The sequence below is a fragment of the Egretta garzetta genome, unplaced genomic scaffold, assembly GCF_000687185.1.
Source record: "Egretta garzetta isolate BGI_Z169 unplaced genomic scaffold, ASM68718v1 scaffold222, whole genome shotgun sequence".
In the NCBI taxonomy this organism is placed as follows: domain Eukaryota; kingdom Metazoa; phylum Chordata; class Aves; order Pelecaniformes; family Ardeidae; genus Egretta; species Egretta garzetta.
In genome coordinates, this window is record NW_009258765.1 from 428,969 (window position 1) to 445,582 (window position 16,614).

General features: G+C 37.9%; 1 protein-coding gene across 1 annotated transcript in view; it reads right to left on the reverse strand.

The window, feature by feature from the left end:
* Positions 1-16,614, reverse strand: part of SLC17A6 (solute carrier family 17 member 6) — a 31,264-nt gene that overhangs the window by 10,223 nt on the left and 4,427 nt on the right. Inside the window, exon 3 of the mRNA XM_009649329.2 lies at positions 329-443. Within this exon, the coding sequence (XP_009647624.1) occupies positions 329-443 (115 nt within the window). The remainder of the gene's footprint in view (positions 1-328; positions 444-16,614) is intronic.

A 16,614-nucleotide genomic window follows, 5' to 3' on the forward strand; every position in this document is an offset into this window, starting at 1 on the left:
TAATTCTTTATTATAGATTTAATCTGTGAGGGTAGAGAGCAAATAACTCGAGAATAGCACCAGTATAAGCCCTATGCAGTACAGGATTTCAGTGAAACTTCAGTATTAAATACATATCTCACTGGCTTCTCAGCAAAGGAAAACCTTGCTGTGTATTTTTATAGATGAAGGAAAATCAAATAGCTGTAATTCATACATTGAAATCCATTACACCAAAAGTCAGTAATAAAAAAAGTCATTTTTATTTTCCCCTGCAAAGTTACAATTGCTAATTAAAAGCTAAAAAGCATCTATCACATTTACTGGTTATTTTATCATTTTCCCATACCTCTACAAGGCCCTGCAAGATCCTCACAAAGATGACACACCCATAGTGCACCCTGGCCGCAGACGGTATTAACATGTTGAGGGAGGATGTCAGCAGTATAGCAGCACCAAATACTCTGCAAGGGTGGAAAAAAAAATAAAAGTGACTTCAGTGTTGTTCCAACTGACTTATTTCACATGTGCTCACATATCAATACAGATGTATTTAAACATATGTTCTTTATATAGGGAAAATACTAACTGCTGGACTGGATTAGTGTCTACTTCCATCTAGCGTAATAACCTGTCCGATAAGACCCAGACCAACCATGGATGTATGCGTCTATTTAGCACAATTTTCTAGGGAAATACATCTTATGCAATCACAGGTATAGATCTTACTCTCCCCATAAATCCTCACGCTCCCCTTCAATCTTCATATCTATTTCAACCAAATCTGACTGAATTCACCACCCACTAGAGAAATTAGAAACAGGGTCTCCAAATGGTTTGCTAAAACAGGTGGCCAAGTGCAAGAGAGATTCTTGTTAGTGCTTTAATTTTAAGAAAGTGGCACCATGCATTCAGTACATATAAAGCAGAAGAGAATCCACTTTTTATAAATGCCAAAGCAGCAGGAAGAATTTCAGAGATGGAATTTTCTTAAACACATGGGTTATTCAATCTGGAAACACATATCCATAGAAAACAGATCGTTCTTTCTGCTGGTTTTTCAGAGGCTACTCATTGACCATTGCTGATATTGACTCCAACAGCAACCTAGGAATTGCTTCAAATAAGGCACATTACAAGGTCTAAATAAATGTGTGACGTGATCACTAATTTTCAAAATTCTACTGCTTTGACTAAATTTTAATTTGATTCAATTAATATCTGCCCCTTGTAGGAGGAAGCCTTTTCTCCAGCATTATTTTATCATTTTTTCATGTTCATTCATTCCTTTACTGTGGAAATAATCCTTTTTCCCCCCCACTTTCCCTTCAGTGGAACTATGCAAAGGGATGAAGCTAGTAGCAATGACTGGCCGCTTTCTTTATACAAAACTATGTAATGCTAAGATAAATCCAGGAGATGTCTTAACATATGACATCACGGTATCTGATGTGGAACCGATTTGACAGAAACCTTTAACCTTAGCATGTGTTCTTCAGAAATTGGTACAGTGCCATAAGTTAGTGAGAAACAGACCTTGGGCTAAAGAAGCAGGAAGCAGCAATAAGTTTCATGACAAAAATTCTTGCCAGAGACATCTATATTTCACATTCTCTATCTAGAATTACAGCCTGATACGAATCTTTAAATAGCAAACGGAATACACTCCCCTTCTATTTGACAAATATTAAAGGGCAACAGAAAAAAAGTTTCTTGGCACAGTAAGGAAGCTTTGTTAAATAGCTCTAAATCTGGTGTCCTCATTGTGTTCCCTGTCATCCCCATCTCGTGTTAAACAAGATCTAGCTGGCTGTGCAGCACATTTCTGGCTTTGTTTGGCAGCATGTTCAATACATTTACTGGGACTGAGTGGTGCATGTGTTTGTGTTGCACTGTGTGAACTATTTTGGCCTGAATTCCATCTTTGCTCTCAATTTCTTTATGTGTAAGTTTCTAGTCCAAAAGTACGCGCAGTTCGCTTCCTTACATTTTAATACCCCCCATATGTTCGCATAAACCACACTGGTGTCTTGGTTTTCATTTGCTTTTTTTCTTTATTTATTAATGAGAAAAGTTGGGATTCATAAGAGCTTTGCTTTTGATTTTTAAAAATTCTTTTAAAAAATTAGATGTTCCTGTCAGCAGTTGTTGAAGAGCAATAGACTGTAACTGTTCTAAAGGTTCGTCAAGAAAATCCTTATTTGCTTGTAAGCAGGGAGAAAGGACTGTTTGGTTTGTAGCCTTTCCTGTTTCTTTGCTGAATAGATATTTAGCTAAATGCCTAATGCAGCAATATGGTTTTAAATTTGTGTTTGCGCATAGACTTGCTGGAGCAGATTCATAGCTCGTGTGAATCAGTGCAACTCTTTCTAAATCACTACTCCTGTTAAAATCATGCTAAGATGGAATATTAAAAAATGCCATCTCTTTCTAAGGATGAGATTTGCATAATTGTTATGGTATGTAACTGTTTTTCAAGGAAATTTACTCTAGTTTTTCAATTCTGTATCTGAAATCAGCTCCCGTTTGCCACAGCTGAAAGCTGCATTTCCCACAATTGCCTTTGTTCTCATGTTAACTAAAGACAAGCCGTTCCCTTGCATCTGATGCTTCTAGAAGTGAAAGGAAAATGCAATTTAAGGAATGATCACAGACATGCATCTTCCAAATGAAGATCTTGCCTGTATTTAGACGCACAAGTACCAGTGAATATTTAGTTACATTGAGGAGCAGATAATCAAATAATTCCACAATGTCACTTGTAAGTCAATTCTTTCTCAGAACTGTGCTTTATTGAAACAGCTTTCAGATTAATTTTCGCCCCCAAAGTCTATGTATTTGAGGGTAGAATAAATAAGAAATAAATTATGATTCTTGTCAGAAATGGGGGGTTTTTATCCTTTTTCTTGAATGAGTGTTAAAAGTGGCACCATGAATTTAGTGCATGCCTATTTTAGTGAGTTGGTTTCATCTATGACTCTTAGTCGAGAGCAAATACATCTTGCTACATTTCCTCTGCATGTCTCAATGCACATCCATAAATATATTCAGTATTTCTCCTGTGTACTCTTTTGTCCTGTTACATTTATTTCACCTCCATAAATACTAAATTCTTCTTCCTAACAGAGTATCATGATACAGTTCTGGGTTTTGTAACAAACTTACTGTTTTATTGTTTTAAATATTTCCGCTAACTACATTTATTATGATTTCAATCAAATAAGAATGATTTTCAGCTACAGTAAATCTAAATGTATTTGAATGCTGCTCACATTCTAATATATTTAATTGGGAAATGGAATATTCCGATTGTTCCTAAGGCATTTCTAAGGCATTTTACTGACCCACGCATCAAACCTCAAAATTAGATTGTTCTTTTTTTTTCTGCTTAACTTTTTGTCATGTTTATTAAGCTAGTGGTTTTATGATACATTATACTCTTTAGTTTCATTTCTGCTTCTCAAATAACTCTCATTTGCTCAATTTTGCTGCAATGTCAACTCCAAACATGGGTTAGAAACCATGTTTTTCTTTGAGATCCTTATGTTTCCATGGCAAATTGACAGCATGTGGGGTTCCATAGTTGTATTTATTGCAACTGAAGATGGATTGTATTCATTTTCAGACAGACATGGTTCCCTGTTTAAAATAAGACTTTCAGCCAGTTTAGGAGTGTTCATTCCTATCCCACACCCCACTGCATTTTTTATTCATGTGTCTGTTTGTCCTCTTGATATTCCAATATCATCTTGAATGGGCAGATGTGGTCCTTATGGGATACACAGTCTTAAAACTGTTGTTCCCTGTTGTGCATTTCTCTGGTCATGCCTTCTATAGCAGCATGGACTTGTGGAGAAGGCTTTATACCTCGAGCACACACACCATCAGAGTTCACATCTCTTACAGACTCAGCCAAGTCTTGCTGCATGGTACCTTTAGGTTGAGCCCAGCCTAGGAATTCCATGTAGCTGCGCTGTTGAATTTTCATTCAGAGGTATTCCTGAACATCGATTTCATGCTGAGCACTCTCCAAACCCCACAAAACATATTTTAATGCCATGGCACAAATGAAGAGCTTTAGGAGATTGAAGGTAAGCTCTGGGGAAACTGCAGTATGACACAGAGACAGAGCAGGAGAGGCCAATACTGCCAGCATTGCCATCATTGCCAGACATCATTCTCAGCCCTGGCATTAGGAGGGAATTAAAATGTCCTGATGTGCCTTCAGCAGTCCCTAGACTTAAGGAAAAATTCCTTTCTGACCTGAAATCATCAACTGTGTAAATATATACAGAAGAAAATAGCCATATACAGAAGAAGACAAATTAATAAATACAGTAGTAGTATGTCAAGGAGAGAAAAATGGTAAGTCCTCATCCTCATAAGTGACCAGAGTAAGTCCTGAAACAACAAATTATGCTTTGCTTATCTATTTCTAGACCCAGTAGACTCAGTCCCAAAAGACAGGCTCTAACATTGCTCCTCAGTGTTTTACTGACATTGGCATTATATGAAGGTCATGAGCTGTGACTTAGTCCCCCTGTAATACAAGTAGTAATAATAGCAAAATCATATTTGACTAAGAGACGTTTGGGATGGGAGCGGAGGAAGGAAATTACTCTGACAATTCAGGAAAAATGCTTAGAACGGAATGAGGTTGCAGGGGGAATTAATCTTTTTGGGTTTTGCGCCAGTTGGCTCATTTTTCTCTTTGGGGACAAACTAAGAGAAAGAAATGTATTTATTTTCATCTCTGGATTTCTAATCTCTGCATCTGTGCAGCCCCACTATTCTCATCTACCTTTTCCAGGCAATTCGTATTACATGAGCATTCTGCATGGAAGTGCGTTAGAGCTATTGTTACTTGGTTGGAAGAAGTGCCAGCTCAAAAACTGAGCTGAGAGCAGTGGGAACACAGATGCCTGCCAAATGCTGAGTAACAGATGGGTGACATACTGGGTTACACATATGATATCTGAAAGTAAGGGGTCCTGGTTGGAAGCATCCTTTTACCCCAGTGACTGGGAGTGAAAATTGCTACCAATGACTCCATAAAGCTAAAATCCCTTTCATATGTGCAAGGGGAGGAGTCAATTCCTCAGCTGTCTGAATCCCATGTATTTCTATTTATGTCATTTTTTAATATAATTGACAAATTCCACAATTATCTATGTCTCTATTCTCTGAATAAGTCGTCCAACTTTGTGAAAATGAAACTGTTATGGAAACCAGATGTCTGTTCTGAAGGATATGAAGTACCTTAACTAAAGTTTATCCTTTAAAAAAAATAAAAATCAAAGGGTAAGTCTGTGTGTTCAAAACAGCATTTTTTATATTTATTTAAGAGAAAATACTGTAGGTTTAAGATGCTTAAATATATGCTGTATCAGTGAATTATGAATGCCATTTCATTCAAATCCAAAGTAATTAAATAGTAATTACTGGTCACTGACATCTACAACGTAAGACTGCAGATATTTTAGTGGATTTACACAGAAAACTATGAAGGCATAGAAGGTCTTGCATTGGTTTTCATGATAACCTAAAGAAGTTTTCAAAACTTCCATTGAAAATTCATTCAGGACGATAACTGAATAGTTTTTACCCCCCAAAAAGCCACTGATCATCACTTTATGGAAGTCCTATCTACAGAATAGGAAAGTTTTATTATTTTGTTACTTTTCTAGGGCATCGTGGAGTTGTGTGTGGAAGCATTTCACATTGCTACAATAAATTAAATAAAAATATTATAAGGTGGTTTATTCTGACTGTAAAGAGGAACCTATGGAAAACGTAGCCCATGTTCTTTTCTGCGACATACAACCTCTGCACTTGACAATTTTACAGTAACACTGATCATATAACAGGGGACATTTTCATTTGGGTAAAGTATCTGCATTGCACAAATAGTTTATTTTTGAATAGCCATAAAATATTTTTCCTAGTCTTAGATGAGAGTCCTCTGTTAGGTAAGGGTGGAAACTAAAGAGGAGTGAAAACATGATTTTTCCTTGCAAAGTTTTCTCAACCTAGTTTAAAGATGAGATGAAAATTCTGTCATTAAAAAAAAAATGAAATTTATTTGGATTCAAGGTAGTGAGCTGGTTATTGCCACTCCTTTTCCTCACAGAAAACATGTAAAATACTTTGAACAGGCTTATTTTATCAAACATATATAAAAAATAAACTGGGTCTTGACTGTCCCTTGGTGTTCTTTCTTGAACAGTGCTTGTTTGGGAGAGTCCCAGAGCAGCAGCACCATTGAGCAGCTGAACATGTGTCACGCAAAGTGACTTTTAGACTATTGTGTCAGCTCAAGATTTCTGAAATTTTTTTTCTAAAAAAATCTTTGACTCTACCTACTATCATTCATCTTTGACACACCTCCTCCTGCAAAAGGCCAACAATACAACATAGAACTGATTATGTTATATTTTTATACAACCCAAAGAACTTCTACTCTGAGAGGAACTGCAAGGCTGAATGCTGGTTATATGCTTAATTTTTTGAGTCAAATGTGATGTCTGAGGAGAAACGCCTGTAGGTGTGCAACAGTTTTTCAGAATCCTTCCTTCTGCAAGCGTTGCTAGCAATGACAGTTTCTGATCATCCTTTTAAACTTATTTTTTTTTCTTTGAGTTGTGCAGTTACTGAACATACAGAAATTTCAGGGGTTTAGCTACCAATTAACACTTCCCTTACAAACTGTATCTCTATCCATATCAGGTGTGATGAGGCCCTTCTAAGACTTTCATATAGAACACGAACATTTTGACGACCTGAATTTACTGTGGTTTGATCTGGCGGCTCTGAAGATAAATAAAACCCAAAATATTCACAAGGCTTTTAGCAAAATGGGCCATACAAGGACTGGATCAAGCACCAGAGCAAAATGCCATGCAGAGACTAAGTCAATGTGTACTGGTAACACAAAGTCCCTTTAGCATTCTGCCTTCTCCAAGCCCCACTAATGCCACTGACTCATGCAGGTCAAACCAAGACCCTAAATAGTTTTCAGCCTGTGCCTTCCATTGCATGCTCACAGACCTATTTTTTACATGTAGTTGTGTATGAAGAACTTGGGCACTGTTGGATGATAGCATCATTGCAATTGATGCTGAATGTAAAAGACTCCAGGGTCATTAAGTTCTGATCATTGCTTTTACCAGCAACTGCATTACATCACCCCTTCATAAGCAGATCAAGTTCCATCTCAGAAGTAATTAGCATTTGCCCTACTTATTTTGGAGGCTTTTCCAGCTTGTTACTTCCTACATCCAGTAGATATCTTGTACCCATGCTGCTTTATTCTAGTGGTTTTAATCTCTGCACTTTACCCCAATAGCAATCCTATCGCCTTTCTTTTGCATTGCTAAGAGAACCAGGCCCCCTTCAACTCGTTGTCTTTATTCTTCATTCATTTGATCACCCCACCAACCCTCTCTATAACCTGTTTGAATTCAGCTGGGGAATCTCTCAAACCTGTGGTTTCATTTTACAACTCATTATATCCATATATGTCTAAATAAAACTCTGACTCATTCCTTCTAGCTCATTAGCTTTGGCTTGCTCTTTAAATATATCATGTTTCAAACCAAGACCATCTCACTGAAATTACCTTACCAAGTTCCAGGGCTTAGGCTATGATTCAACTGTCTCTGTTGATTTAGAGAAATATAATACACTTATCAAAGAAATCATCTGTGTTTTTAACTTTAAAGTGCTTTGTGGAGCTGGTCGGCAGGATAACTGCTATGCGTTGGACTCAAGCTACATCTGTACTGCTTTGTGGAGCATTTTCTGACATATGGGCCACATGTTATGGAAGATTGTATCTGGACTGCTCAGAGCAAATGCAGATTCCTTCAGAGCGAAGTGACTGTGACATTGGTGGTTTTATGCAACCAACCTAAACAGCATTTTGTTGCATGAAATCCATTTTGCATATTGTATTGGGGTGAAGTATCCAAGAAGGTAGAGGTGATTAAGGATACCTGTTGGATAGAGTGACTGGAATTAACTATGTCAGAAGCATACGCGGGTTTTGTTTCAGAGAGGATTAGTCTTTTCCCCTCTGAAAACAGAGACAGTTGAATCATAGCCTAAGCCCTGGTTATGAGGTATCATACATGCAGTAGGGATTCATGGAGGCTTGGGAGAGAACTGGGAGCAAAGTTGTTTGACAGTATTCACATACATGGGTGGTATAATCCCAATAAATAGTAAGTTTCTTTATCAGCTTGGTCTGAAAGCATCTGGTGTAATTTTATGTAAACTGTGTAGCAAATTTTCTACAGATACCGATTTCAAAGGCTTTGGATCCATGGAGGATGGAATGCAAAAATAAATCCAAATTTCAAACATAATCCCGCTCTTGTTAGTTATAGCTGAACAAGCAAGGTCAAATGCTGTAATTTTTATATTTAGTCCTGAAATAACTCAAGAGTAAGTGTAGTTCTCTGCATTTAGTACCTTGAGGATCGCCGCCATTCTGTATCCAAATGGTTCCAAAAGTCCACATTTGTCAACTAAGAGTTATACAGGTGCTTCTCAGTAACAGAGTAAAGAATATTTTAGCCCTGTAATGTTCTTGCTTGAGGGAAACTAAAAATTTAACACCATTAATGATGGTTTACTTGCTTCCAATTTATGTAAATATAAACAGTGCTCTTCCTGATTTTTGACAAGATTATTTTTTTCCTCGGTAATATAGCGCAACAATTTTCTTCATTTTTTCAGATGTTCCCCTGTGCATCAATGGTTTCCTGCTTGACTGCGAACTGTGAGTAGCCACTCATTGGGAATATTTACGTTACCTATACTGATGTTTATTAAGTATGTACCTTGTCTTGTCACTTGTTCATCTCCTTTGCAACCTACATACTCCTGATAATATTTCTTTTACTCTAGTTGTCTTTTCAGTCTGTAGCCATGCTGATTACCCTTCTCGGGACAATTTCTATTTACATTTATGTACTTGAAATGGACTAAGTGAAAGTGAACCCAGTATGGGGAGACACTGTTTAGCTATTCTGCGACATATATCATCATTCTGACTTTTCTCTAGTATAGGCTAATTTCCTGATGACTCTGTTGACCCCTCTACTGTAGACATATTCCTGTGAAATGCCCACCTGGACAGTTCATGGCTTCATAAATGATAGACAGAATGTGGTGGTGTTTTCTGAATTGGGCCTTTAATTTGCATAAAATGGCATAGGGCTAACAAAGCTGGGATTATGCCATGAATATTAGAGTGGCTGATGAACTCAGCTGCCCAGCAAAACAGATAGAATAAGATACCTTTGACATTAGAGAAGAACATTTATTCCCAAGTGCCAGTCTTAGGTTGACTGTGCTTCATGAGAGAATCGCTTAAAACTGATCCTTCTTAATAACAGTCTGTGGCCAGAAGCCATAGTATAGCAGCTTTATTTGGCTTTTTAAAAATGTGATAAAACAGGTTATTTTCATTCATATGTCTACAAGGGAGGAGGGAGATGTGTCTGTGTGCCCTTCATACTAAATCCTATTATAAGCCCTTCATGAAGCATTAATATGTAAAAGCCGACCTCCCGCCATCTAATCTAGTATAATAAGGGCTTGGATACATTATTAATTTTTGTCACACATCTGAGGCCCCCTTTTATCAACCAAAACCCCCATCCAAATCCCTTGTTGCATCATTAAATTGTGAAAACAGCTTCATCATTCATGACAGAAAAATGGAAGGACCCTGAGCCATATGGCAGAGGGAGCAGTGGTACCAGCCACCCGTAGATGTTTCCCCAGTCCCCTTCACGGAGTGACTGGTGCTTAAAAGACTGCAGTAGGGTGACAAAATCGTCTTGGGTTTTTTTGTGAAATATTGGCTTCTTGGCCTGGAAGCAGACGAACCCAACACCAGTGCCTGGGATTGGAACCCAGTTTAATCTGCAGGGTTTTGAACTGAGCGTGAAAGGTGGGGTTGGCAAGTACACCATCGGGGGTTCTGTCTTACAGTGCAAGGTCGGTTTATGTCTTCAGAAGTTGAGAAGTTGGCTCCTGTCTAACCATCCACAAATCCCCTGGTCATGCTGTGAATTAGACATTGTTGCAAATCAGAAAAGCGCACAATATGTCTAACAGCTAAAGGAGAGTGAATAATTTCTGTCTTTAAACCAGGAAAATGTAAAGATGTGAAGTCCTAGGAAATCTTTGGTCTTGCACTTCTAAACCAGTAATTTACCTTACTTTTCTTTTTTTTATGCTTGTTGTCATTAAGGCTGAGTTAAGGAGAAATATTCTGATCTCACTGACACACTAATGACACGGTTTCAGTGAAAACCTTTGGGATTCTGAGATGAGATGCACTGACATACAATTGTCTGAAATATTGTTCGGTTTATTCATGCAAATAATCCCATTGGATTACTTACTAGGAAGAAGGATTTAGCCCTTAATAACAAGATGAATGGCACTTTAAAAACAAAGACAAACTTGAAGTGAAAGGTTGATTTATATATTTTCATTCAGGTTAGAATGTGACAATGATGAAGAGTTCAACATAGATGAGAGATAATTGCATTGTAGAGAAATTTAATGTAGTTATGTAGTGATGATTCTTAATATGAATAGTGCCAGGACTCACTGTTTATCAGATAATGAGAAATATATGTCATTATATTAGAACTATAAGGTGAGTTTAATTTTTAAAAAGTTGTCATTCTATTATGCCATTTGTGTTTCTTTGTGTAAGATATTTCTAATGTTTGAGTATACACAAATGAGCTAAAATGGTCACTTAGCTTTGTTTTACCAAAAGAAGTCTGTGATTATTGAAGATCTATTTTTTCAAACAGTACTTGGCACGTACAGTCAAACTCTGCATTTCTATTTTAAATATATAATTTCAAACTTGGGAATTAATTCCCTATCCTGTGTAATCTAACAATCACCCATTAATTTCAGAGAATCTTCCCTGGTTTACAGTAAGCACTTAAACTGTTCGCTTAGGAAATCAGTGAGAAAATACTGCCACAGCATTTCGGTAATTCTTTTGTTAGGGCAAGGGGTTTATTACAGATTTCCAGCGTGTTTTTAAAAGAATTTTTAAAAAGTGTATCAGAAGCTAAAATATAACAATATTTAAATTAGCCTGAGATGAGGTGGTAAAAACCAGTACAGTTTCACACCTTCCCTTATATGTGTGACAACACAGCAGGTAGTTTATTCACTGAGAGCTGCAGCTTTTCAGTGGTGTGGATGTGGAAATGGAAGTATAAATCTAAATAAAATTATTATATTTCTAGATTAGAGATAAAATAAGTGCTTAGTTTTAAGGCCATCTAACCTGACAGCATTCTCTATGATATTTATCCTTATGTTTCACTTGATTATCCCTTTTTTTTTTTTTTGCTTAATTGTCTCTGTACTGAAAACATTTGTTTATAATAGCTAGAATATAACTTCTAATATAGGAATTTAACACCCAAAGAAAAAGAATCGAGCATATAATTTCTCTGGTTGGGCCAGTGGTGCCTTGTCATTATTGTTAATATTTACACTTCTTTCATTTATATGGCTGTCACTTACTGATTTTTGTTATATCTTTCCATGGGACTAAAGCACATGTTTATATCCAGCAATTTTTTCCAGTGGAGTTATATGCATACTTTGTAATCAGATTGCCTCCTGGTATTCTTTGTTATATGCTGATATACTGAATACATAGGTATTGCTATTTCTTTCACTCTATGACATTATATACTATCACCATTTAAGTAATTAAAGATCTCTAAACAGATCTCTAATTTTTCAACACCCATATTAATATGCAAATACCCAAATTACCTGCAACAATCCAAGGTCAGTGTCATTGACCTAAATACACTCACTGCACTAAATACAGAAATATAAATACCCCAGGATTACATCGACTTCCTTATTAGAGCATCATGTTGGAAGCCTATGATGGGTTTCTAGTCCAGCATGGCTTAAGATCCCACTTATTGTGACTGCTTTCCAGGGTGGTTCCCTACTCCCAGATGTCACTTTTCACTTGAAGTGCTGTATATAGTTTACCAAATGGGATTTAATATATCATCTGGTTGTCTGGTCCTTTTTGTACCCACGAGATTATCAGCATTTATACACATTCCCATGTCCCTGTACAGTAGACAGGCAGAGAGAACGCATATTCTGGGAATGGCACAATCCACCTGAGGTCTGAAGTGCTTGTTAACTCACTCAGTTAAACAATATAAATATTCCTGGAGGAGCCCAAACTCAGGAAAAACTACGCTAGTTTCCAGTTTGCTGTTTTCAAAGCATCAGAACAGCAAAATCTGTTTATAATGCAGTTGCTACAAAAGAATGTAATTATTAAATGACATTTCTGTATTTCATAGCAGAATATTGCATTCATTGCATTGTTCCAAAATATTTAAACAACTTGGCCATTGTTGTTAAATATACTCCATCAAAATCACTTTTGAATGATAGAGTTGAAGAACAACCAAACCACAAATTTCATTCTTTCTTTCAATAAGATTTTAGTCACTGAGAATGATGATCGGTTTTTAAAATTTGTAAAGATGAGATGAATTCTGATTAGCCCTAGCCAAATGTCTTTACATGGGCTAAGTAGAAATTAAGACTAGGTGGGGCTGGAGGACTGTCAGCATTTCATACCCTTCCTGTTCACATCGCATCCTAATCATGTAATGACAACCCCTCTGGTGGGAGCCTCTGTAATGCTGACATTGAAACCTGTACTTTAAAAGCATTTAAATGAGATTTTATGTGCTCTTAAATGGCATTAACTGTCATTATGAGTAATAGCTCAGCTGATTAAATAGTGTGGATACATGGTATTAGGGCATGACACTTGAATTTTCATGTTTTCTTGGTTTTTTCCAGTAAAAATAATTTTAAACAATGCAAAAGCAACTCAGTTCCTTCCTCCTACAAAAAAACCCTGTTCATACTAGTAAAATCCACTGTGATTTAGTGAAAAATATAGCACTGAATCCCCAACAGTCTGAAGAAAAAAAGTCTCACTCTTTATTCACTTTTGCAGGAGAAAGCTTTGCCAGTCTTAACCAATAAACTTTGGATTTCTTTCTAGAATCCACTTGCCTGTTCTTGCCCCTGAAGTCTCAAAATCTCTGAATCATACCCGGTATTTTCTCTCAATAAAGATAGTTACGTAAACATCTCTGCAGGGACCATGAATTCTACTCCCAGTGTACTGCAGCCTGGGGAAAAGGGCGCTTTTTTTTAGTGTAAAGCTGTACGTATGTTCAAATAGGAGAAGTAACCTAGATTAGTTGCAAACCTGGATGTCTGCACGACAGGATGCCTTCTCTAAACTACTAGAGCCTGGTCAATACTCTCTGCTATCATCGTGTCATGCTTAATTGATGGCAAGGTTAATTGTTCATGGTTCATTGAGAACTTAACACTGAGAAAAGGTGTAGCTGTAATAAACCCTACCCATGGAACTCCACATTGCGTTCCCTTTGTACCTCCAGCCTCCTGTGGTTGGTTCCATAGTGGTTTCATACCAGCATCTTCCAGAGGCAGATACTCCCCTGGGAGAAGAGGTCTCTAGCCTTGTAGCAAAAGGGAATCCTCTTCTATTTTCACACACTACTCAAGGGATGCAATTCTAAAGCTTCACTGATTGCAAACAAGGGGGCACCTGAGGCCCAGTCCATGTCTTTTGAAAAATTATGTTGTCTTGGAATGTACTGAAGGTTCCCTATTCCTACAGAAGTCAATAGAGGTTGGTAGTGTTCAGGAGCACTGAACATAGTAACATAGCAGCCCAACTTCTATTGACCACCTGAGAGGTAAGTTCCCGGGAGTTGTGTTGTTTCTGAATGTTCTCTGGAATTTTCGAACACAGTTTTGTTTGGCCTTGTTGGTACTACAGCAGTGTAAATACACCTCTTTTAAATAAAGCATTTTCCTAGTGTTGGGCTGAAAATACTCTGTAACAGAAAATCATCAGTGATGCAATATGAGAAAAATTGAGACCCAGGCTATCAAGTGCATATTCCTGAGAAACTCCATTTACCACTCGTAAATCTGTAAATTACTAAATCTGATCTGTCAGAAGTAATGGGGAGCTATGCCTTATAAGAGCAGTGGGTCAAGGCTGAAGAGAATAATTAGGCAGAAGCAGCCTTGAATTCTACAATTAGCAAAGGATATCAGTAAAATGCTACCCATTGACAGACTCAGTTGAAGGAAATAGGGAGTTCAGAGCTCAGGGTTGCTAATTCTTGATTGGCATTTGAAAACAGGGTCAGAATCAAAATAAAGGGTTTCAGCCCAGTTTGAAATCTATGGATTGTGTGTAGAAAGATTTTCTTGATACTCAGGAAGGTCATTTCTTCCATGTGTTATACCTTAGAGAAACTTTCAAATTATGTCAACCCAATCTCTATAATTGGTTGCTAGACTGAATCGTAATGTCAAGCAAACTCAGTGCAGTACACTCAGCAACTCCCTGTCAATAACAAATTAAGCTCACAAAGCACACCTTAACCTTCCTCCCAATTTCCTTCTGCTTAGCATCTTGGAGTCAGTTTTTCATCGATGCTCTCTTTCCCATGTAATCATTACTTCCTTCCCTTCCAGGGAATGAATCTCTCAGAAATCTCCCTTTTTCTTGAGCTCAAGACTGAGTTTCTCACAGATCATCTTGAATCCAGTGGTGCTATTCTAGAGCCTATTATTTTTTATGTACATCTGAACTTTGTTTTTCTGTATAAATTCAGGCTTGTTCTGAATGCAAAGGAAACCACTGATGCCACACAGATATTCAGTGAGGTTTGTAAAAAAGAAAAAAGTTACTTGGCTGTCATCCACCATGGTGTGAAGTGATCGGTTGTGGCTGTAGCAGGAGACGTGTAACTCATCAGAGACTTTTGTAGTAGCTCATATTCTATTGGTGCTGTAGGCCTCTAGGCCCGTGTACTCACTTCCCTAACTTTTTCTCATGCAGCTTCTTGGAAAGGGTATGGACATCAAGGCTGGCACCCTATTTTGGGTGCCACTTTACCCTGCAGTCATCCTGTTCATTTCAAGTTGAATGTGTAGATGTCAAAATCTCTTTGTAGCATTCAGGAACTAACTTGTATTTTCACCTCCTCGATACCCTGTTATTCAAACCACTCAGCTCTCAATTATCTGCCATTTTTATCTACAGACTAAGTATAAACCACAGCCGCTATCCATATTTTATTACCTGCAATTACTGGCATGTATGTTGTAGCTTGTTTCTTAATTAAATCTGTGATTTACATAGTCATTTGCCTGTGTTGGAGTTGTCTCAGAGGCTTTCACACTAGCAATAACTAACCACTAATCTGTGAAAATTGTTGAGTTAAAACACACCCAGGCTAATAACAGGAACTAGTCTTCATTTACTGGCATAAATGTAAATGTTTGTGAGGAGGACGAAAATTTCATTCATGTATGCCAGGTTGTGTTTCTACTACTGAGTTTTCCTGGGAATGTCCCTGCCATTGTCATGAAAATCTTTGCAGTTGCACCGCTTTCATTCTGGATTGCTTAAAATGACTTGACTGGTGTTGCTCGAGTGAATGAAGGCAGATTTTTTGATTCTCTGAGTCAAATTCTGCAGCCTTTGCTCAAGCAAGACTCCAATTAATCCTGAGGAGTTACAGGCTGTGTAAAGATGCAAAAACGCTCGAAGGAGGAAGAAAAGCAGAAGCCTTTAACTGGCTGTTAATTGTTATTTGAAACAGCCTTTTACACTTCTGAATCGTTACTAGAAAGATGGCACTGGATACCCCAGATTAATAAATGTTGTATCTTGGTTTATTTGCTTTAAAAGGAGGGATATTGGGGTTGTCTCAGTTGCAGAGCATCTCTCCATTAGCAAATACTCGTCATTTTCAATGTAGGTCTCTATCTAAAAGGTATTTACCTCTGAGAGAGCATTTTTGCCGTAGCTCCCCTCCCTCCTCCACCTCTTTCTCAAACACACAGGAGTAAGCCTGCTCCCCAGGAGTAAGCCTGCTCCCCAGGCAAAGCCTCTCTGCCTCTCCAGGACTACCTTTGATGTTGCCCACTCCTGGGAAGAGTTAAAGGTATATATTGCCGACTTCAGTGTCCATTTGCACTTAGTTTGCCATCGTTTTGAAGAGTGGCACTAGGACCTTGGCTACTTCTACGAGCGGTGAGCCTATGGCATTAAGCAGGGATGTGAAAGCCTCATGTGTCTTGAATACTCAGTGGATCTAATTAACAGGTAGAATCGCACCCTGGGTGCTTGAAAAATTGCCAGACACCATAGAAACGAGTCCTTAAGTCCCCGCACCATCTGCACTTTCTTTTCATTGTGGCAGTCTCATCTGCTGATGGTTTTCCTTTTCATTAAAACAAAAATCATAAAATTCTTTCGTTCAGTCATGGGAAGAAAAAAAAAACCCTCTCAAGCTTTGATGAAATAATGAATCTTTGGATGTGCCTCTGAATAGGGGTGGTTTGACTATCATCGCCCCAACCTCCTGACACGACTTTTTAAAGGAAAACGAAACAGACAGGAGCCGTCCCCCGCAAACCCCGCAGGCGGTCTGACGCCAGGCGAGCATTGCGTCATCACAGCCGCCCCCCCCA